The 26859-nt window shown below is 29.9% G+C and overlaps 1 protein-coding gene across 1 annotated transcript in view; it reads right to left on the bottom strand.

Moving 5' to 3' along the window:
• LOC100164052 (prestin) overlaps positions 1–26859 on the bottom strand; it is a 69866-nt gene that overhangs the window by 5048 nt on the left and 37959 nt on the right. Inside the window, exon 2 of the mRNA XM_003240137.4 lies at positions 25734–25849. Within this exon, the coding sequence (XP_003240185.1) occupies positions 25734–25746 (13 nt within the window). The 5' untranslated portion in view covers positions 25747–25849. The remainder of the gene's footprint in view (positions 1–25733; positions 25850–26859) is intronic.

The following is a 26859-nucleotide window of genomic DNA, read 5'->3' on the forward strand; positions in this document are numbered from 1 at the left end:
CCCCCTGGATCTGCCACTGATGATTTATCAGTTACCATTGTATGCACTACTAATTAATTATCTCATTAACTGTGTCAAGTGTCAATAACCATGATAGAAAAATAAGTTAATGTTATACTGTAATAATGATTATAAATAATAATAATACAAATTAAAATATATCACAATTCAATCACAAACAAGTACCTAACTAATATAAAAAAATAAAAACATATACGTATATTTCCAATAAATTAAATTAAATTGCAATGAACCGTTGTCAAACAGTACTCAGTAGTCATTTTCATGATTAATATTAAAAAAAAACCAAACAGATATTTAAATTTTTTTATATTATATTACGATGAAAACAATTCTTAACTGATACCAAAAGTGTTAATAAGTCAAACCAAAATTGCGACAAATCGTAAATATTTTCTTTCAATATAGCCATGAAAAAAAATTGTTTAGTTTTCCTAAATCATAATAGGTATAAATTATATAACTTTTAACATTAAATTACGCTGACGTACATTTTCCAGGCCACTGTAATAACGTGTAACTCTTGGCGTGAACAGTGAACATGATGACCATCCAGTATCCGGTGACCAGTGTCCATATCCACAATAGCAGAAACGTGTACCTAACTACCTATACGTTTCATTGGTACACCTATGATCTAACCGTTATAACAAACCATTAATAAGACAATAATAAATGTATGAGTAACCACAGTTATAAATATTTCGCACATGAGTTACGCAATTACCTACACAATATCTAGGTATAATCTTATGAATAACTTGGTTACTGATAACTGATATAATTTAGGTTGTGTAATTGACAATATTGTATTACATGATACTATAATAGTATAATATCTCTACAGGTGTAATAATATATGTAGAATCAATAATATTGTTGTACGTCATATTGGTTTAATTCAATTAGAACTATTTTTGTCTATCATAAAACTATTTAGTGTTAAAATTAACTATACATAACACCAACACCTCTAAATGCATAAACTTATCTCGAATGTAAGTTTGTAAAATTAGAACGCACGGTGTTGCATCATATAACATATATAAGGTTGATGCCATTGTATTATCCTAATCAACCTAAGCTATATTATGATTTATGGGTCCTTGATAAATGTACAATAAAAATTAAGAGTACCTACTGCAGTTATATAATATTATTATAGATTTATAACTTACATAAATAACGAGGTAGATAGAATATTATAATCTTACTAACCGCTAAGTATTTTATACTATAATATTATAATCATGAATGTATTATTATACCTAAATTATAAAATTGTATTTAGTTAACGTAAAATTCGTTTATTTTACGTTCATAGGTACTATTTTGTTATTGATGTGGTCGTCTAAGTAATTATTACACCACACTGCATTAATCATAATGTTATTTGTGTTGTACCTACAAATTAATTTCTATGTTTGGACAACATACAATTTTTTAGCCAATTTTCTACCTACTATAGTGTTATAAATATTCTAGTATTTACATGTATACATATTAATAATAGTTTGAATATTGTGTTCCTTCATTTTTCTTCCAATCGCGCAATTAAATGATCTGCATTTCCAAAAATATATTCCATAATATTATATAATATTAGTTAAGTTCTATTGATTTATAAATAATTCACATATTGATTTATACTTCGTAAAAATGTCTCTATATCCTTTCAATTTGTATGTTAATTAATGGGTACCTATTTATTGTTAATTTATATGTTTTCAAATTAATATTTCTATAAAATCTTAGTAGAGTGAGTATAGGAGCTAAATAGATAACATTAGATTTAGTTAAGTATGTTGTATATATCTCAACCATTTTAGGGAAAATCAAGTTACACATCAAGTATTCATATACAAATTATGTATTTTATTATTATTTAGGTTTCAACTAAAATGTAAGCAAAATAATGTAGTGGTAATAATACACACATTAAAATGAAAGACAAAGTACGAGAATAAAGAATTTTATCAATAACGAAGAAAAATATAATTCCTGTGCGTTTAACTAGACTTTTTTTACCATATTCAAATCATACTTGATTCTTCGACATTTGGATAAATTGTTAGTAATATATTTAATTTAATTTATGTTTTTAATGACAAATTTAATACCATTAACTAACCAACTGTCAAGACTTAAGACGAGTAGTATAGGTATATATAAATAATAGCTGTGTCTGTGGGCCAGGGGCCTGTGTTAATGTATATAGTGTAAATCGTATAGTCTGTAATGTCTGTATTATTTTTAATTAAGGAACAATTAATAACTAATTTAATATTTAATGTTATTCAGAAGCAATCAAATTATTTAAAAAGAAGATAAATTTATATATTTTCATATTGTTATAACATAATATATAACATTGATATTAGCAATAAATTTCTTGTAGTAAAACATAAAACTATAGTTAACTGTAGAACTGTAAAACTAATGTGTATGCTTGATTAAATTGATTGGAAAAAAACCCTTGTTGCTCGATAAAATATTTCTGTATAAAATAGTATCATCTTACAATTTATTAACTATTAAGTATTCAGATTATTCAACCGAAATCTAAATACAACAATATACTTGCTTGTGGAATGACTTTATGGGTTATTTATTTTATTATTGTTTGCTGAAATGTAAAAAACCATATCTTAAATAATAAATATTATAAAAAGTTATTTTTTTATGATGGATGATTTTACCATAATATTATGTAAGGGTATTATATTATGTTTATTGTTTCACTTTGTGATCAAATTACTAATTTAGAAGTCCAAATATAAGTAGGTAACAAAAAAAAAACAATTAAAACTCCTCTATAGGTTAGGTGACTAAATGCGTTCAACATTCAACATTTCGTTGACAATATATCTGTGAACTTAACACGGGTATTGCTTGGGTTGACGATAAGTTTTAACGTGACGACGGAAAAGGAAAAAAATAAAGAAAAACGGAACATTAAAAGCCGTCGTCGCTGTAAGCGCGGTCGTTTTGTCACCGAACATTTTGTTGTCCGTGTAGTTAATACGTTATTACACGGAGGTGTGCACATCGTGTGTACGTATAAATTACAACAGCTTTGTATCAGAATCTTTATATATTGTATATAGGTATTATATTATTCACAGTGGCGCGATATATATATATTTCGAATTCCGGCCGACCGTCGACGAATGTTTTTCTTTCACTTCAGTCTATTATAATAATATAACATAATATTATTATCATAATTTTGTTTGTTTTGTGTCATGTTTGATAATACTGATGTGGCGTGTACACGCACCGCACGTCGCACTATATACACTCAGCGCAGCAGCCTTTGCCAAGTCGTCGGCGTTTATTACTTCAGACGCACGTGCTCGTAGCGGAAGGGCAAGACGAATCGAAAAGTACCGTCGAAAGCCCATCATAGACGTACCTATATAATATTATTATACTCGTGTGGATCACAACGGTGAGCTCCACGTGACTTTATAACGTCTCGAGATGAGATCCGGTCTCCCCCCTCCCCTGCTCCACCAATGCCCATCGGCCCCGCGAGAACTCTAAAAATAATGTAATTTAATTAATGCGATGTTTACGCAGTCAGTGTCCGGACTTGTTGAATGATCTATTCGAGTTTTAATGCACGGACGTGTATATAGTGCATGTGTATAGTATACAGCGTTGTACGACTCGTATAATAATAATAATAATAATCGTACTTGCTGTATAATAATATATATTGTATATATTATTATTATTATTATATATCTTTTGTCAGCTCATAATTCATTCTCTCCTGGTGGTGTTTTGACTGGGCCGTCACCATCGTCGTCCGTCGTGTTCCGCGCAGACATACCAAAACATATAATAATAATAATAATAATAATAATAATATATACAATGCGTACGCCATTCTTTACTCTGCTTCTCTCCTCCCCCCCCCCCCACCACCAACCGATGCTTTCGGGACCCTGCTCGCCCTATCTCGTTGCGTTTAACCAAATACACATGATAATATACACAAACACGCCCGAAAAGAACCACACCAAACGGTGCTACTCGAGAGGGTGCTGTATAGGCTTTACACGAGACTATCCGGAGTCGTACTATAAATATTTACCTCTACGCGGCCGCCGCTGTTAACACGCTCAGAGACTTTCGTCGTCGCCCACACACGTAGAGCCGGTCCCTCGTGTAAACAGTTCGAAACCAATATAATAATAATAATATATATATATATATATATAAATCGAAGCGGTCGGCGCGCAGCTTATACAATATACATAATATATATATAGGTACGTGCGCGGTCAGCGCCGACGGACGTGTAGGTATAATATTATTATTTATTGTCGCGCGGAGAGGCGTTTGCGGGCGGACAAACCGCGCGAAGTAGGTGTATAATATATATATATATATAGTGACTATCCTGTATAATTTTGCTGCAGCGGGTACCTATAAGACCAAGCCGGAGGCACGACTGGACTGTGAAAATCGTAATAATGGCAATTTTATCGGATCAAAAGGAAAACAGACGCGCTCGAAAACGTACACTCATAAGCCGTCGCGGATTTGCTAGGGAATTGTATTTTCCGACCGGCATGCGATCGTCGTAATAAAATGCTATGGAGGAAACCACTGCACCAGACCGTCCTGCTCAGACGGATCGCGCCGAAGTGTTTGGATTCTCTACCTAATACCTTAGAGTGTTCGGCCGCGAGTAAAATACGAATAAATGACAGAAAATCATATTACGTGGCGTATATGAATGTATTTTTTCTGATTTCAGATTGTATAATAATGCAGAAAACGATCCATATAGTATGTAGTGTATTATGTTTTGGAAACATTTTTCATCACTTTACAGTTTTACAATTTTTAGATACCTCGTTAGAGATTAGACCGGACCGGTGTAGTTAAGTACAGCAGTGTTTTGTTAATAAGAATATACAGCACGAATTAAATGTTAATAGTATGTTCTTTTCACGAATGTTGAAACTTTAATTTTTCAACAGATTTAATTCTAATATTTTTATTCTATATGGATTATTCATTTCGTGAACAAAAAAACCTGAAAACCTAACCTCTGAAATATGATATATGTAACTATATGAATATTTGAAAACTAGGTATATAAAAATGTACTGTATTCCACTTTGTTTAAATTATTTCATTATTGTTTATGTTAACCGGTGATCAATCTTATTATTTTTTTTTAACTGCGTAAATTAAATTACTTTATTTATCAGAACAGTAAAAACTAGTATTTCATGGGTTTCAGATAACATCATTTTTTCCCCGTGGTTTTAATAAAGCATAAGTATATTGTAACTCGTTGAGTTATTACTTGATAATATTTATAAATATTTATAACTCTTAATTTATATTATATAGTCTTTAAAAAAAAACTAAAATACGATACCTATTATTGCGTGCTGCGTTAGTTATGATCAGCGGTTTCATTCATTTTTATATTATTATTTGTAATTATTTTTTATACACTATTCAGTAAATTTATTATTTTGGGAATTGATGATATAATTATATTTTCTACATATGTAAATGATTTGATTTTATCTATTTCTATACAAATAACATAAAAAGTTGTAATATAAAATAATTTCTGTATTTTTGTGTGTTGTACAAATAATTATTGTAAACTATAATAGAGTAGTTTATTTTGTAAGTTACCTACAAACCATAATATTTTCTATAATGCAACCTTAAATACTTAAGTCAATTTATTGATATGAATTATAAAAAATTATAATTATAATTATAAATATAAATTACTATAAACTATAATCATATGATATGATTATAGTTTGTAGTAATTTAATCATTAATTTTATAATAATTGTATGTAAAATAAATGTTATACAGTGGTCAGTGAACCATTTTCATATGCTGGTAATTGTTATATATAAATTTAAAAATAAGATATAATTATTTATATTTGTAAGCATTACATACATGTTTTATTGAATTTTTTTACATCACAATAGTATATATAATTTTAATGTATAATATAATTTATAATCATATTATTTCATTATATATTGTCGTACAATAATTATAAACTTCAACACTTCATTGTAGTTTTTTTACGCAATGAGTTATGAGTAATAAGTATACTTTAAATATTGTTTAATAATATAATCTATTGTATTAGTAATAACTTATTACTTATTAGTTACTAGGTACTAGGTATATAGAACATAGCGATACCTATGAGTTATGATTTAAAAAATACTGTATAATGAAGAGGGCTGAGGACTTGTAGCATTTGCATATTTTTTTTGCACAGTCACAAAAATAGCAGAGTGCGAAACAAATACGTTTCATGCTTCCATAAAAGTAGTTTTAAAAATTTATTGTGTTTATAAATGCATATTTTGCGATTTTTTGGTTTTTGGGGCATATTTCTTCTATTTTATACTTTAAGATGCATATTTTAAGTAATTTATCATTTTATCAATATTTTTTTGTCGACGTTTTTATTTATTTACTTTTACAGCCAAAATAACGTTGAATTTAAAGTTATTCAAATTTTGATCTGCAGCTGATCTTTCACTTGCTCCGGCACCTACAATTACAAGGAGGAGTCGTGGGTAAAAGCGGCATATTATTATTGCGACCACCAACAGATATAAACCACCATAAAAATAATTGAATACAATTTTTTTTAAATATAATCAATTACCCGGTACAGTGGGAAAAATGATTTAAGAAAAGATGAATGTTTTAAAGAAAAATAAAGGTTAACAAATATTGGTTCAAATTTCTAAAATTTTACCTGGAGAAGAAACTTCTATAGTCAGAATACCTGAAATCTTGAGCCTTGGCGATTTTGCATATTTTACATAGGCTCCTTTAAATTCCGTTGATGTTGAAAGTTCTTTTTCAATGTTCAAAGTGCTATTTAATGACAATAGAAAAAGTTTTCAATTTGAAAATTTGAAAAAAAAAACATCTTATCGTTCAATGTAACTTTCAAGGTAAAAATTTGTGTTAATCTTAAATATTTGAAACAAAAATATTTTGTCGATTGTTTTTTATTAGTTGAAGAAGTTGCAAGTTGAAAGTTTTGAAGAAGTATCCAGATGAGAAAACCCATAAAATAAACCCAAATAATTCAAATAATTAATTGTAACTTGTAAGTTGTTAAATAAAGTTGTAAATAAAATGTATTCATTAAAATAATAGGTACCTACAGAAAAATTCTTATTTTTTGTTCAAAAATATTAATTTTAAAATGCATATTTTGTGTATTTAAGTGCATACTTGGTGATTTTTTAGAGCTACAAGTCCTCTGTCCTAATAATGAATAATATAGGTAATATGTTATTTATCTTTAATTTCATGAAAGTAATTACTAATTAGGTACAAAGTTATAATATTGACTTAAAAAAAATAATAAAATAAATTTGAAATCATTACAATATATTTGATACTATACACATCTTAATATATTTAATATTAATACAAATAATTGTTAATTAGTTTTGCACTAAAGTGCAAATATTGATTATTCCTAAGTATCCAAACACATATTATAGTGATAAAAATTACTATATAGCTGATAATTTTTATAGTAAGTGCCTACTTAAAAATAGTTGAGCATGATACTTGAATTAATATATCTACGACCGCATTTAACTCCGTGTCTCAAAATGCCACCAATCAAGAAAATAGTTTCTTAAATTAAAATTAGAAATATTTCTGATCATAATAATAGCTTGTAAACACGCACACTGCAAAGACGTTATCATAAATATTTGTCTTTACGTGGTAGGTACTATTCGATTAGATAATAACTAAACAATAGTTAGATGTAGGTAATAATATTTACAATATTTTGTTGGAATGGTAACGATTAGCTGACATAACTACAACTGTATACTAATAAGATCAGCGATAGCTAATAGGTACCACTTATGCCAAATTATTTTAATCTTGTCAATATTAATATATTTTGGTGTCAAATAATAAAAACTCTTATAAAACTATCAAAGCATTAATTGAATTGATACACTTATACCTACCCTAACTTCTCATCACGTGTGTGCGAGGCATCTGGTGACCGGAATTTCAAGCTTGAAATGTTTTTGTAATTATTTTACCAAGACAATAATAAGTGACTTTTAGATTTTGAGAGACACGTGCAACAGATATAAGAAATAATTAATAGATATTATCACACAACGTTTCACGACAGCATTCAGTATAAATATAATGATATAATACATACATTTTCAGTGACCTATTCATCATCTCCGCCCTCTAGACTAACATGTGTTCATTTCAGGAAGTTGGTGATTGCGTGTAAGCGTGAACGATGAAGTGGTTCTAAACTTAGACAAAGGTCGTAAACACAAAATTGGCGTGATTGAAACCATACAAATATTTTGAATCAGACTCGCGATAGTCACTCCAACAACGATTAAAAACGATAAAAAGAGAGACGACAAACGACGATTATTGAAATCTGAGTGTCTACGGTATACATAATGGTACCTATATAAATTATATTATAACAAAAGCTGCCTCTCACGGATGTCACGATGATTTGAACATTTATAATGATAATTTACATATCATGTATTATGTATTAATATATACATTTTTTTATTTTTTCCGCCAAGTTATATTTATTAGGTACACTTTTTTTCATTTTTTGCAGTAATTTTGGTCCCGTCGCCACAACTGAGGAAACCTCTTATCGGTGATTCTAATATTAACTCCTAAATGTATAAGAAAAAAAAAAATTATATAATGATTAATGATCTAAAATATTACGTTCGGATGCGACGAGGACGGACGTGGCACCTACGCACGATCTCTCGCGAAGACGTGATCACTGATGCAATAATAAGAAAATAAGATAGTAAGAAATAATATGATATAAATCAGGTAAGGAGATGATAATTTTATTGTGGTTGATGTTTGGCAATGCGATATATTGTATATATGTGACGATATAGCAGCGTGTACGTTTTGATTTGATAAGGACGAAGAGCAAATTTCTTAAAATGGGGTGAAACGAACCGATGACGAGTATACTCATGGCACGCATCAAAACTACGTGAGCAATAAAACTACCCCTTCCAATAACGACGTCTGTATACGTCGTGTACTCGTGTGACACATACAAACGCACATAGTATGAGGAAATGTGTGTGTGTGTGTGTTTGAGAGTGTCAGAGAAAGACCGGTGGGGATAGGATTTGTGGTGGGGAAGCTTTCAACGAAATGAAACCATCAACGGAAGGACATACTGATATATGTATACTGTATATATATAGGCCAATAGCATCAGACCTCCTCTCTGAGGAAAATAACGAATATTTGCCGCAGTCTCGCGGAAAGAAAGTAATCACACCACCGCCACCGCCGAATAAGAAAGCGCCTCGACGGGGTGTGGGAAACGCAATGGGGTCGAGGGGTTGATTTATGTACGATCCGTATGTGTGGACTGCGAAGATGATAATATAACTAACGAAATCTTGTCGAACGAACGTCCTGTGGATTTTCTAACAACTATATAGGGTTTTTGCCGCGTACACACGTCGTTATATTTTTAGTTTATATTATATTATTTTTTATTATTATTCATCTCAGACACACATTCACAGTCAATTTTTATACATTCAAATCGTTCGTTTTATTCTCGTGCCCGCCGAGAAACTATTTTGTTGTCAGTTATGCACTACGAGTATTCAAAATTTTTAGAATTTTTCAACAGTGTTAATAACGCTTGGTTTTTATATTAATGTAATATAATATTTTAATCTTTATTTCAAGTTTCAACGGACCAATCATATATCACGAAACAATCATCCTTGAGCTTGCCGTAGGACAATTATATGTGTCAAATGTTATGACAAGGGAGCGGATGTTTATGCATTTATCATATTTTTTAATAACATCTAAATTAATGCGGAGTAAAATAGAAATTTGTTTCATCACCTAAAGAATTCAAATTTACCAATTTAATTTTGCATATTTTTGCATATTTGTCCGATTTTTACTTGATTGACCATATTTTTATATTATGCAGCATGCTTTTAGTACATATTATTTGAGGTTTTTAGTAATATACTAATATAGTAATATATTAACGGACTCGTCACGCGTAATTAATAGTTCAAAATATCCCGACGGTGGCGGGAATGGCCGGTTTTCACCCACCGCGGCGGGATGTATGGGGTTATTCAAGACATTTCGATTACTGTGCCTTATCAATATTGTCCCGCGACAAAAATAAATATAAAATACCGTTGTCGCCGGAGTCGGTATTGACTATCGAACAATTTCGCTAATTGCAGTTGTGTTCTATGTTTCTGCGTTTCTATGTTGTATAAAATTGTATACCTATTTATTTAAAAATGCCCAAAATTAATTCCAAATCGTCGAGATTTAATAATTTTGTTTTAAACATTAATTATCCAGTGCAATGCCCAATTACTAAATATGTTTTCAAATCATTTCATGTTCATCTAGTTAGTACTTGGTTTCTAATATCTACCCATGTATATTATTTACAGATTAATAAACAATTCACCAACAGTTCTTTTTAAAGTTTTAATTTTATGAATAATTATTTTACATGTAATAGGTGCACCTATATATTTTTAATTTTTAATATACAAAATAAATTTAAATAAAAATTTTATTGGTGCATATTTTTCATAAATTCTAAGCATATTTTTATACTTTTTAGAGCTTAATTGTATGCATATTTTCAAATTTTTTGGAGCATAAACATCCGCTCCCTAGTTACGACTAACTATGACATAACTGTTCGCTTCATAGTGAAACAATAATATTATTATCATTGATTATAAATACTAGACACTATAGTATCCTATAGTATTTACAATCAACAATATTATGAATCGAAACTCGCATGGTATTAGTGTACCTATATCAAAGCTTTTTTATTGCTTTTATTGAATCGATTGTATATCAAACAAAAAACTTAAAAATATTTAATATGCTGCAGCTATCTATATATCATCTAGAATAATTTAAAATCATACGTATCCATTTTTGAGTTACCTATCTTAAGTGGCCACGCATATGACAATAGAAACGATAACACTAACCACCCCGGAGCTACACAATAATAATATTATATTATTGTGTATATTCTGTTATATTCTAGGCTTACGGTTAGTCGTTGTACATAATATTATTATTATTTATGCGTGTTAACTTGTAGTAAAGTTCTTGAACCACGCAATCAACTTATCTCCATGAATTATGATTATTAAATTATGGTACTACATAAATTTCCAAATTGTATTTGATGAAAATGTGTAAACAGTCACGGAGAGTACCCACGGTGTAAATGGAAGCATAGAAGTAAGTGTTCATTGTCGGTTATTATATTTTTTTCATAGATTAGTTAATGAAAATAACTAATAAGGATCGACACGCGTATTGTGTAACGAATTGTATAGCGGTATAGAGTTTAAGCTTTTTAACAGTTCAGAGTTCAGACACATTATCTTAATTGAATAAATATATTTATATAATGCGTGGTCGTCGGTTACAATTTTAGTAGACAATAAAAATCCCTTCCGAGTTCTGACGAATCACTACCGTAAATATTTAATTTATAAACGCACTGTTCGACAAACACATACGATTTTAAATACGACTTAGATTTTGATAATTTCGTTGGACTATATTATGACACTATTGTTATAAATCATAATATGTCACATGGAGCTTTCCATATTGTATTGTACCTATTTTAATTTTTATATAACTTAAGCTATACTTCTAAAGTATAATATATTATAGTTTTTAGCTATTACAGTGAGTTAGTTAGCTACACTATTTAACCAAACAATTTTCAAAGTGATACATACAAACATATAATATACCTATCCGTCGGAACTCGAAAAGTTGATAATAAATGTATAAAATATGACATAATCTCATAAGTCATAACTAATATATATATTAATATTATTATTTATTTTGTATTCATTCATTAACCGTTCGATGGAGTTGTTTGGATCGTGAGCCATGATAATTTATTAGCCGGGTTTAATATAAACGTCCAGTTACCCTTAAATCCATCACGTGATTTATGTACCTACGATACTAAGCTAAAGAAATGTTTGTTAAATAAACGTTCCATATTATTATATATAACGCCGCAAGCCACTCGTTTCTAATATTGTGTGTTCGTAATAATTGATAATAGTATTTTATGAATTATTTGATTTTATAATAATACCTCCGCGCGCGCGTATAATCATTAAAACAATTTATATGGACACAAATTGTTTGACAGGCATTATTTTCCCAACTATTTTTATTCATGAGATACATTTCTTCCCCGACATGGATCATTTTCTCCTCGAGTTTATTTTACATACGGTTATTTGTGGACTGTATTATGTACCAATAAATACGGCACCTGACTATTTACTATCTCAAAATAATAATATTAAGATATCTAAGCGATAACTACTACCTAATGATACGAACGAGGTTGAGTGTTGGGTATATATTATTTAATAATAATAGATGCTCGATAAGTAATACAAATTGCAAAATTAAATAACATTATACGACAATACTACACAGTTAATGTTGAGTACCTACCTATTTTGTTACTGTTTAATTTTTTTTAGTAATATTATTTAGTTTTAATTTATCATTGATAGTATAAAAATATTGAAATATTGCACAATATTCAATTTGGTAGTATTTTGTACAGTATATGTAGGTAGGTGAAAAATATCAAAAAAAAAAAAAAAAAATTAAAATTAAAGAAATATGTGATATTAGAATTGTAATTCAAATACATAAAATAAAAATACAGGTACCTACGTATTTATATATTAGATAAATATGTACCTATGAAACTTTTGGTTCAATATATATAAATTAATGATAATACATACATATGCATTATGCATATATATACAGCTATACTTTTATACTTTTGCAGTTATATTACACTATAGTTATATAGCTCGATTTAACCTGAGAAAAAAATTATCAATGAATATATTCAATATGTACTATTTATATTATACATAAAATACGGCTATACATAGGTGTATATCGGTTTGGTTGTACCTCAATTCAGATAGTGTAACTCTTTGTTTATTTCTAAACGTGATTTATACTACCTACATTCTAAACTTTACTGATAACTCTAAGAAGAATCTCTGAATTTTTCGTAAAAAAACCAGTTGAATAGATTTTGAGTATCAAACAGAAGAAATATATTATAAATAAACTCTCATATATTTGTTTTAAGATATAATTTTTTTATTCGATTTTATTCAAACGTGACAATTTGATTTATGCTTTACCTCATTCTCCCAAGAAACCAATGACAACCATTTATATAAAAAAATGAATGCTAATTTCTGCTATTACAATAATTATTATTATAATCTGTAACCAATGGCAATCGTTTACCTATAAAAAATTTCCAATTTCCATCGTGAACCACAAAATCTTTGTTTGAGCACCTCTATTAAATTTCAGAACGTCCTTTCTTGGGCATCTAAAGCATTAAATGAACTATACTAATCCAAATTTCAAGTTCATACGTTTTGTAATTTTTGGGAAGTAGCGATCGGTGAGTGAGTGAGTGAGTATTTGACTTTTATTTATTATATACTATATAGATTGTTATTGTTATAGTTATAATTTAGGTAGGTGTCTTAATATCTAAATGGAAATGTCCAAAATGCACACAGAAAATATTTCAAAACTTGAGTAGAAAATATCCTACATTCATTCAAATTATTTGTCAAGCACTCGAGTGCATATTATAATATTATATATACCTATCAACGGTGACGTATATAATAACATAATTGGATCTGTAGTTGTTGTATTCACGTTATACCCTACTGCAGTTGTTCACGTATATTATATAAGTGTTTGTTGTCGGAAAACTTTATATTCTTCGCGACGAAAAACAGCGATTCGGGACGGTGTACAAGATGAAAAACAACCGTCGGAGGAAACGCGCCACTCGTTTTCACGATTATAATAATAATAATAATAATAATAATAATATCTTGTACAACAACGATCGATATTTATTATGGTGTTATAACGTTGTCTATCAAACGAAAGGAAGAATGACGATTTACCCCTGTTCTTGGCGCCCATTCAAACGTCCCAACATAACACGCCGCCGTGTGTCTAGATGCGGCGAATTCTACTTGAACCACAGCCAGATAACTATGTAATTAAAACTAGTTTATTGTATTAGCATAAATCTTCAAAGCGTGTGTCGTTGACGTGTGTTTTGCCTGTGTACTCTGCATTGTAGTACGTATATGTATAGTTACCCAGAAATGTCGTTTTGTCGGCCAAAGACACTAAAAATCAACCGTCAAGTCCGTTGACCGTAATGAATTTAATCCGTTTTCTATATACACACACATCCACGCATAATAATATTTAGCACCATATCCATTCCCTGGTGGTTTTAATAATATACAAAACGATAAAGCACATTGCGAGCGTTGAGATATCAATTGAATATTAATATAATCGAACAAATTTCTTGGGCACGTTCAATATAAAATATAATATAATATGTTACTCAACTCAATGCGAAGCTGTAGATTATATCATTAAAATCTTTTAAAAACTTATATTTTATTTTGTCAAAAAGTGCCTTACTAATAATAGTAACTATATATAGGCTTAAAAATATTCACTTTGCAGTGTATCATATAATTATTAAATATTAATATGTAGGTACCTATATAATAATAATAATAATAATAATAATATTTATATTATAATATATTTATCATGTTATAAATTATAATAGGCTGCAGTGACATGCAAAGTTCTCGTTTTCTTACAAAATCCATTTTATCTATAAAATCGTCAAAAACAATATTCGTCATGGAGTGTGCAGTTTTTAATTCGTTTAGAGGTTCGATCGTTTCTCGTTTAGTATAATATATACTTATATATACTTATATATTTTATAATGGGTACAATCGACGGTTTTATCCCATTTCGGATCGTTTTCAATGATATTGATATTGAATGGTACCAAACAGTTTACGTCTGATCACACCGATGCACCGACTAATTTATATACATATACACGAGCGGTCTTCACCACTATTTATTGTATTACCTGTATAGTTTGCGCAGTTCTTCTGATACGTATAGTCACTTATAATAACTATAATATTATAATTTATAATAAACTGTAATATTGTTCTCGGGCCTTGGGGGGTCGATTGTTCCGGAACAAATTGCACGGGAATAATAATTTTCGTTGTCGATAAGCCATCGTCGACTCTACCACAGCACTGCGCGTCGTTAAAACTCGTGCCAATATATTATATAACTGCGGCTAGGGACGCGAAGAATTTATTGCTACACGTCGTCGCACCAATTGTTTTACCCGTTGACACGCGCGACCGTGGTGCAAAATATCTGTTATTTGTGCGACAGGCCGCGCACGGGAGGTGACACTGCAGCAGGCGTCGTCACGCGCGCAGACTTAGCTTTGGTCGGCTTTGTATACAAACGACAGCGTTTTGAAAAATGTGTGTCTACGGCAGTCGTCTTGCCTCGTTTGCCAGCTGTAGTCATATAGTTACCAGTTACCACCAGTACAAAATATGTGTTTTTGCGGCGTTAATCGGCCACCGCCGCTCAGTTAGGCAGTGTGTGTATGTGTGTGTGTAGTCTATACTATATAAGTAACATTGTGTATAGTAACTCAAGTAGTCTGGTAACACGCGATGGTCTCGTGACCCTTGAACAATAAAAAAACTGTAATCGTTTTTGTCGTACACTGGTGCTCCTCGCAACTTTATCGAAGTGCAGAGCAGGAATATACCCGTGGAATAACTGCGGGGTTATCATACACCAGGCAACCATCGACTTAAGCCTTAACTATATAGAGAAATCCTTGTGAGACCATTTGGATAAATACCCACATTTAAAGGTTTAATTTTACGATTTCTAATTTTTAATATCAGTAACCTTCCCAAAGTCAATTGAAATTCAAGTGTAATGCCGTGGATACTATTTGTTATGTCATTCAAACAGAAAACAATAATTTCAACGCACAAGTACACACTTTAATTTAAGTATTGAAATCGATATCAAACATTTTAATTTTAACACCATTTAAATACATAGGTATTTATTAGTTTTTACACTGACATCACGGCGTATATATGGGTTGTTTGTCTGCAGAGGCCAATTTTCAAGATGATTGAACTTTCAACAATATGCTCCTTTATCCTATGTTTTCGAAACCAGGAAGTCACATTATGTGTAGACTGTAGGTATAGCAAATCATTAATCAAAGTATCAAAGAACTATGGAAATACAACTTCATTGTGCACCCCTTTCGATTTAGCGTTTACGCTATATTAATGCATTCGTATTCAGCAGAATATTGCACTCTTCATACAAGCACTTCATTTTGGCGCAGAATATTAATCAAAATTTACACATATATTCAATAACAATTCATTTAGGTCTAACCAGTATGAATGAATTATTATTTAGCATATTGTTCACTGAATTGTTTTGGACTGATTCATGCATGCATATTACGTATTTTACATTATTGCAACACTATTCATATTATCGTTGCACATTATGCTACTGCACTGATGTATGATGGCAATGTTTAAAAAATGAAGGTTAGGTGAACAATGATTTCGTACAATACACGCAGTAAAAACAACTACAATTTTTAAAATATTAATAACTGATTTACAGCTAATTTTCTATAAAAATGTTGAGGAGTGTTGATACTTGTATAATATTATGTAGGTACATTGTGCATTGTACTATTGTTATTTATCTGTATTACCTACATTTTATAATGAGTGTTCATTATTGTATATTTTTGTTTTATGTAAAATAACTTAAGAGAATTATAAATATTATTCTTCCATATTTTAAATTTAAATTATCAACGGCTGTTATTTATGGCAATATTGGTTTCTCAATCCTGAAAATTATGTACTTTAAAAGTTTTGAGTGCAATACATAATAGCTAGGTATGTGAAATGGTCATTTTAAGGCTTAATGTAAACTCCCACAGTCCCACTCGAAGGTGTATCAGTATTAAGAGTGTATCTCATGATTAAAGTGATTACTGCAGACTATACAGTGATCACACAGGTGCAGATATAATTTATTATTATATTATATCATCAAAATAATACAAACACAAACGTTATGATTTCTTATTTTTATAATAAGAATATATTTAATAAATATTCGGACTTCCGACATTCTATAATATAATATCTTTAATATTTCCTTACATAATAAATGTATAAGATATTCGTGATTCTATATTATAATTACGCGGTAGCGAGACGTTACGACAGACAATTACATTAAGTTATTGTGTTTAGTTGTAAATCCGTTCAATTTAAAAATAATTCACAGATATTTTATGCAATTAAAAAAAAAACGGAACTCAATATTAATAATAATATGTGGTAGGTAGTTAATGTGACACAAAATGTATACTACAATTAATCAATTTCGTATCTCGAGTATGCTTCACATTTAAGTATTTATACGTGATATCATAGTGTTTCTGTAATGTTTAAGTATTGCGTCATATTTTAAACGGAAACGTGATTATTCCAACCAAGTGCCTGGATTGAATAAACACACATGATTGAATGCATATAGCTAAATGGGTAGTATACATCTGAAGTACACTGAGATACAAGTCTCTTGAAGTATAATATTTAAGTTCAATACGATATTCTATATTAACTTATATCTTTAAAGGTATATTATAACAACGTTAAAATTGAAACAATTAATAAACGTGGGGATATGATTCAGTGACTTAGTTGGACACGCGTTTTGAATAGCTCCATCACCAATGCACATGACACTTTGATGGTATCGTATAATTATTATTATAATTCATCTCTTCTACCCCTCTCAGGTTTATCCAAACGAGTGATAAAATATGATTTGCGAATTCTAAAAACCAATTTCCAAGACGTTTTCTTGAACGTTGGGATGGCTTTGGGAAATATGAACTGCATGATAATATTATATTGAATAACTTTTTTTGACGTTATCTTACTAATTATATTTTGATATCAACATAATATTATTTAATCATCAGTTTATTGGCCATCAAGATTATTTGCGAAAATAAAAATAGATTTATACTTTTGCAATTCAAAACTGATGGTAATAATAATTAAAAATTATTGTTGTAATACGTTATCATCTCAAATGAACACTTATATTAGATAAAAAATGTTATGAATTATTCAATGAGAATCTAAATATACCTACTTGACATAATCCGATTATCAAACTCGTATACACATCATGCGTCCAAAGCGAGATATTAATGTGCGATTTAGTGTCGCTTTTCAAACTCAACGATATTTATTTGGCACGGTGTATGTGTGTTTAATTATAGTTGAGTTTCATAGCAGTACAGATACAACTTACAAGTACTATAATTATTAACATAACTTACTGCCGTGACACAATAATATTACCTACAATACAGATATATTTTGATGTTAATTACTAATTAGTCAAAGTATTGGATATATGAACGAATTACTTTCCATTTGGCGTTTTTGCTCGTCGTGAGCGATTGAGCAAAGCAAATCGCATGGTACATAAAATATTTACTTCACGAAGTTTGCGCTTTTGTGTATGTACAGACAGGCCACGCCGATGGACGATCAGAGAATAGCATTTATTTTTTTTACAACAATAAAATAAAATATTGGAAACCTACTGCAAATGTTGAGAGCTCGTATTATATTATATTATACGAGTCTAAGACTGAATAGTTATTGTAATGAGAGCTATAGTTGGGTACTGCGACTTCTGACGTAAATTATTGTTTTTAGGAACGCGAACGGTCGTTGAATTCTAATCGAAGGCGGTGAGTAAAAATTGTTATAAAACGAAACTACAGAATATTATTTGGTCGCAAACGTCTCAACATGGGTAATCGTGGCGTAGTAAACGCAACGACCCTTTAATTACAATTATATTTATTTTCGCCAACACATATTACAATAATAAATTTTATTTCACGTTCGGACGTCCGTGCGTGCGGAAATCGGTGAAACTAGCGCCTCAGCTTACTTGTATATTATAACATATGGTGATTCACCATCCTTGCTCTACAATCAGTGCTGAAACAACCGCAGGGGCAGCAGGGGCAATGCCCCTGTAGAGGGCCGCTAATCGTTGGATCTGGGGCCCCGACGGCGCCCCGCATCTATTTTAAATATTTAAATAATTGCACTGTAATCTGATGTTTAAATAAAATAAAATATATTAAATAAAAATATTTATTAAGATAATTTAATATGCTATCTAATAAAATTTGTTGTCGAAGAACGGGCCCCTATTTATCCATAATAATATCTTTATCTATAAATGGTCACTGGTCACTGGGTTGTGTCAATTATATTTTTAGGCTTTAAAAAAAAAAAAATCACCATCGTTATTCATTTTTGTATAGGTAACCTATAAAACACATTATATACATACTACATAGACCTCAGGGCCCCATACATTGACTTTGTCCAGGGCCCCAAGAATCCTAATTGCGGCACTGTCTACAATTTATTATAACAATATGTTTTCTTTAATAATGAATTTATCCATATTTGGATTTTTAAAATTTGTGTATCTAAGGTCCATATTTTTAGATACCTATATTTTGTATGCCATTCAAAGAATTTCCTGGTGCTTGCAGTGGCTCCGTGGTTGGCCTCAGTCACTAACGTGTTCTTCGCTAGTTTCCTGATAGGTGACAGTCCCCGTTTTTAGTGACTAATCCTCTCCCCACATGAAACACGTGCTCCTCAACCAACCGTAACCCCACTACAAAATGCTAATGGCCATAGTTGCCGGTGCTTAAGAATCAAGATTAATAAAAAAATAAATGTCTTGTGGTGATACAAACATATTATTTATTTCAAATTATAATCATCTTTTTTTCCTGTAAATTCTTAAACAAATCATATTTGCAAAAAATGTATAAGTGTATAAATTTAAATTAAAACCAGTAGTTTCTAAATGATTAATTTTCCTAAACTAATATCCACATGCATGATAGGTTTAACATCCAAATACATGGGAGCTGCCTCTATGATGATCAGAAGATAATAGTGATTAATATTAGATTATTAAAAATTAAACTAGATTATTTGTTTTAATAATTTAATGATGACTCGACCAGGTTAAAACATTTTATTTAATTTATGTTGACAAAATCAGATACATTTGTTAGTTTATCATTATGTCCATTCTATATCAATACTAGTTAATATGTATTATGTTGTATTTATTATGTGTTCTATATGTACCTACTGAGCCCAATAGTGCATATATATTATCAATCAGTAAATTAATAATTAAAATATTGGCATTTTATAATTTCATAAAGAGTATATTAGGTACTTAGATTAAATATTACATTTTGTTATTTGATGCAAAATCGTTAATTATTAATCATTAGACAAATAATTACCATTCCAATATTATTCTTAGTCCCATCTCATATTTATAGTATACAATAACTCGGAAACTAGGTGGGTATATACTTGTTCAAATATCGAAATAGATGCATATGGAAATTATCATAAAAACCGTCTGCTTAATAAATAACAATTCACGGAAGAGAGAAAAGGCCGGTTCTCGTATGAAAAAATTTAGTATCGCAACAGTACTAAAAATTCTTAATACCCGAAAATGTGGATAAACTAAAAACTTCCAGTAATCGCAGTTTGAATAAATGCAGATTATCTTCAAAGGATGAAAAAAATGAGATGGTTGGTAATAATATATTATTATATTATACTGCTGTTTTACTTTGTACCTATATATATATATACGCGCCAGTGCGTCATGTTGTTTCTTTGAGCTCTCTAGACTATAGATTTGCATAAAATTGAGCACATCCGCGTCGGAGGAGCTTGTAAAAAGCCGAGTAAACGCATAATATCACATTACAATACCGGAGCTATCGTCGTGCGCGCCTTATTGTCGAACACGACCGACGACGACCGCATCTGTCCCACGGTGATTTCTCCGCACCCACACCACTCTTTTCACCACCGTCTATTGGGTGGGTGGGTATGCATAGAATCTCGGGTCCGTGGAAAGTCGTGCATACTCGCGGATAATATAGTCGTCTGTTCGGCATAAACTTTTCTCCCTACATGTTCCTATACCAAAACACCCCCGCACTCCCGGTTGTGATGTGCCATTGTTGTTCTATTCGCCCCTCGGTTCGCGTGTCGCAAAATTCGAGTCACAAACTGGATTTGCATAATTTCGTCTTGGCCCTTGCACCGGTGCAGTGTATGGGGGTTTTGTGCGTGGCTTGTACCCGCCACGTCGCACTGCAACTCTGCACCGTCGTCGTAATGCTCCTCCGCGGGTTATAATGGAGTTACTATTATAATTGCGTTTATCGCTCATCGTGACTTTTGCAACTGCCACCGCAACCGACGACGCCGCTGGCGGTAAACTATCGAAAGGTCTCCGTCGGTCTGTTTATGTAAATGCCGATGATTCGTCCGAAACCGATCCCTCCCGCACGTCATATTCCATCCTGTATGCCGATGATAGCGATCTGCAACCGCATACGGTGCAAGTTCAGATCTCCAGTCGTTTCATTAGTCCGATATTATAGGGTACTTAGATAGTAGAAGTTTATTTTCTGTGCTCAGTGCCATTGAGTGTCATCAGAAACCGAAAGAGTAAATATTTTAAATTCATTATAATATCATTACAAGTGTTTCATTAAGTCATATAGTTACGTGGAAAATAAGAAAATCCTAAAATCCTATATATTGGAGGTTGAATACTAATGAAATAAAATTATTTACTTTAAGGGATCGATCGAGGTGGTTAATTGCTTCAGTGAACTATCGCGGGAATACGGGAAAACAATGAGATAAATTATGTAAAAAGTGGGTATATAATAATATAATTATGGGCATATGATATTTTTAAACGATAAATGTGGTAAATGATCGCATGTTTTAAAAATAGGTATAAATATTAAATACAATAATCATCAAAATTCTTATAGGGTATAGGAAAAAGTAGATGTACGCGTTACTCAATTTTAGAACAATACGACTTAAACAATTTGTGAATTAAAAAAGTCCTTAGAATTCGTCCCGGAAACTCGTTTTGTCGTATTTAAAGACCTCCGGGCGCGTTAAACCCGATGTTTTTAGGGTTACGCTAGTTCTGCTGTACAATTCGTTGTATAAATCATGATGAACAGTGGCCAAATGCTAATGACATTGTAATTGCGCGTCCGCATTACATATATATATATATATATACACACACACTCTGGTGCTTATGTATGTGCATTTATACGAACAATATACACTTATATATATATATTATGTGTGTACTCGCGTATACATCTGTCTTTTTTCTCCATAAACGCTACTACCAACAATAATAATTTACTATAAACACAACCGTAATAACAATAATAATAATCATAATAATGGCTTTACGAGTACGCGGCGGCGGCGTTTCTAAGGGTTTTGGACATTTCATAACATGTGGCTCTTCTGTAACACCATTAGCGTGGATCGAGGGCATATATGATGGGACCGAAAATGTCATTATCATTAGAGTTCACAGTCGTTAGCGTTTCCCGTCAGATCTCCGAACTCGCGGGTCGGAACGTTTCGAGTTTTTGACCGTTCACACCCCCCCAGACTGGTGCAGTGTTCGAGGTACTCCACGCCCCGCGCCGCCACCAAAGTCGACATTATTTCCTGTACACGAATTGATTAAAAAATACCCAGCTGATGAGTGCCATCGCGGGGATCATTTCACAAAACTATAGGTATAGGTACCACACGAAACTTATGTTCGTGTGTTGAATCGATTATATAATTGAATGGAGGTATATATAATATATATATGTAGTAACCATAAAGTTACGGTCGAAACCGTAATATCATATACGGTGCTTTTTCAAAAATGTTTATGGTGAGAAAACAAATTACTATTACGAGTGTCAAATTAAAATCGTATTACGTGAATAATACAGCAAACAGTAAATTATTTTGAATCCAAAGAAAATAATACCAAGAAATATATTTCACGTGTTATAATATATATATGTTCATAAAATTCGTATGAGAAGTTTAGACTAATCTCGTGAAAAATATGTTTATATACTGAACAGTGAAATTACCGAATGACTTTTACGTTTTAAGTTTATGTGAGAAACGTTATATAATAAAATATAACAAATAACAATACTATTTACTAATATAATATATTATATAGGTATATTGCATTTCATCATATTCTTTTCAAGTAGTTTTGTATTATACGTTATTATATTATATTAGTTTCTCAGAGTTACTACAAAATATGACTATTACTATTGAATGATAATAATTAAAGCTATAATTTGATAATAGAAAAATTTCAGACGTAATATTACGTATATATATATTGCGTACACAATGATATAAGTAAATAAATAAGTAATATAAGTAATTATAAATATTAGGTATGTGTAAAAGGAATCGCGGACATTTCTCCCCCGACTGTTTTCGGTGTAGTAAGACATTTCCCTCCTATTTTTTTTATGTTTTCTATTTAATAATATTATTTTATGATTTAATATGAAATTATTTTTTGCCTATTGCCTAATATTTTCATAAATATAATAAATTATAGATTTATATTTATGATCAACCGAACTACTTGAATCAAATTCAAAATTACTTATTAAAATGTTAAATATCCATACTGGTACAGTTTTAACAAAAAAAAAAATAAATGTGAACAAAGGCTAAAAAATATGTGTTTAGAAATAACAAAAGAATTAGTAATCAAATGTTTTTTACAAAATATATCATTTTTATGTCAGGGTTTATAGCCATTTTTATTATTTATTAATTATATTTTATTTTATATTTATTTTGTTTTAAATTCGTGTAGTTTAAATTTGTTTTAAATAGTTCAGTTGATCCAACATATACATTTATAATCTATTATATTTATGAAAATAAAAAAAAAGTTTATATTGAATTTTTAAAAAAAATGAGAGGAAAATGTCCATTTACCGTGTGAAAGATGAATCTTATGTCGTTCTAGGTACACAGTTTTTGGATGGAATCTTGCAGTTTATAGATCAAAAAAATGAATCTCTGATACATTTTTTTTTCTGTGACTAAATTACTTTCTACAGAAAATATTTTTTGGAAATTTCAAAAATTTAAGACACGAAGTACCAACGATAAAAACAATTATATCTTCTAGATATAATAATTTATAACATTATATTGAAATCTAAAAATATTTCATTTAACGTTGACAATTATTTTATTTTATGGATTTTGGCAGATAACACAGTTGAAATAATCATAATACATTTAAACTAGAGCTAAATAATTTATTTAAAATTAATTGTTGTACAATTTCATAGATTATTTGTAGGTACTATCTGTTGAAAGTAATAGAACAAAATTGATAATTATAATAGTACAGGTACCTAATATAAAACATAATCAATTGGTAATAATTGTTATTTCCCTAATTATTTACTAATAGATACCGACATTTTTCCACCAATCCAACCACCCCATACAAATCAATACCATGCGTCCTCTTTGACTTGCAAGTCTTAACAAATCATTTAACACGACACTATGTGTTATAACTTACTAATTATTATACTCCATTCATACATTTATTTAACTCATTGATATTTAAGACCGAGATTGAAGTTCTAATATAAAAATTTACTTGTAACTAAATTATAATATATAAATGTGTTATATGCGTATGATCTTTGATTTCATTAATTTAATTGCTTATTATTTGTTTTAAGAATAAGGTCAAAACGGAAAATAGTATAGTAAAAAAACAGTATTCAGATTAACATTGTTATTGCGATATCTACAATTATTATTAATAATAATAAACAAATTAATACAACAATTATAAATTATAATATCAACCAAAAATTGGTTAACTTCAACTTGATATCAGAATCAAAGAAAAAAATCAAAATCTTTTCCTCATTACAAGTAGTTCATAATCTATCGAACGGCGACTTAAGCCCATAAGTACAACTATAATAATATGTCGGTGAATAAAACAAGGTATTAGAACGAATAGTATAAAATATTACACAAACATAGGTCCGTCAATGCCAGACATATAATAGCATATTCTTAATTATTATATTTATATATACTACGGAAAAGACTACAAATGTATCAAATTAATACAAATGAATAGGTAATAATAAATTACGAAAAGAAAATTGTATGTTGAAACAAATGGAAATATATCTATAATAAAAGAATATAAATTCCAATATACTATAATATATAGTATAGTTTAAAATTGAGAATAATAATTTTTCAAATATTGAGCACCTTTAATACCTACATAAGTAGAGATAATAACATCAAATCATAGAAATTACCTAAATAAGTTAGTATATATCATTACTATAATATCTAATAGGTAAGTAATAAATAATAATTTATTAGTACTTAAACAACTGCAAACGATACAATCAGACCTGATATTAACAGAATATGAATTATTGTTTCCAAAACAAGATTTCCAAAATACATGATTTTATCACTTTAAATATAATAATAGTGAAGTCTAAATATTAGTTTATTACTTAGATAAATACATAATTAATGTTTAATACTTACGGATAAAATACATGGCGTGCTTCCTTTATATCTTAGTTTTTCGCGGTTGAATAAATTTGTGTAACGTTTTGACTAATGTATAGGTTTGGTTTGAAAATAAGACTGACGCCGATAGCCTAAATCAAAAGTTATGAAAGAGTAAGTACAATGTCAACTAATTATCACTTTAGAACAACTACCAGTCATTATTACAAATAAACTGTAATTAAAGTTGTAAAAGTAACGAAAAAAAAAATAATAAATATTAATTAGAGTATTATACATTTATATAATTATATATACTTGTAACAACTGTTATACATACTTTTCGGTTGTTCAAAAAACCAATATGGGTAAACTTAAAAATGATTAAATATTTACTGTAATATACCAGTTTAGTAAGTACTTTAAACATGAAATTGCCATCAAGTATATAAAAGTTTCAACAAAAATTTCCTAAAATCCACACAGCTTATAATATCTAATAAAAAAAAAACGATCATGAACCTTTGATGTCTAATATCGTTGTTATTGTTTTTTTCAACGCTACATGAATTCGTGTTTTTTACGTATCACATAATATGTATTTGTGATAGAATGCTTCTGGAACAATAAAACGAATTTTTTTCGGTCAATATATATCATATATATTATGTATGGCCACAATTTTATTAGGTATATATTTATTTTATTTTTGGACCAACAAAAAAACAAACAAACAATAAGCATTAATTGAAATGGAACAAAAAGAAAACATTAATTAATATTGCCGTACTAAAATCATTTATATAATATATACGTGCTTGTGTACGTGTGTATACGTCGTATTGTTTTTTCACGGTCTGGCTCGGCGTTTTTTGATCCACGCAAAACTCGTTAAAACTATAAACGCATACTTAAAACTTTGGTGGTTTTTTCTTTCCTTTTCGTAGTCTGTCCTATCCGATTCAAGCATAATTGATGCAGTATAAAATTAACGACCGGCGGAACAATGGAATTTTTGATTATCATATGTTCGTGTATAATAATAATAATAATAATAATACATATCTGTCTTTCTCTCTTGTACACGCGTCATCATCGTAGGTACAAAAAATAAATACACACTATACCTATGTCCGACAAAATGCTACTGGCGAAATTTTTC

Source organism: Acyrthosiphon pisum, chromosome A1 (genome assembly GCF_005508785.2).
Source record: "Acyrthosiphon pisum isolate AL4f chromosome A1, pea_aphid_22Mar2018_4r6ur, whole genome shotgun sequence".
Taxonomy (NCBI): domain Eukaryota; kingdom Metazoa; phylum Arthropoda; class Insecta; order Hemiptera; family Aphididae; genus Acyrthosiphon; species Acyrthosiphon pisum.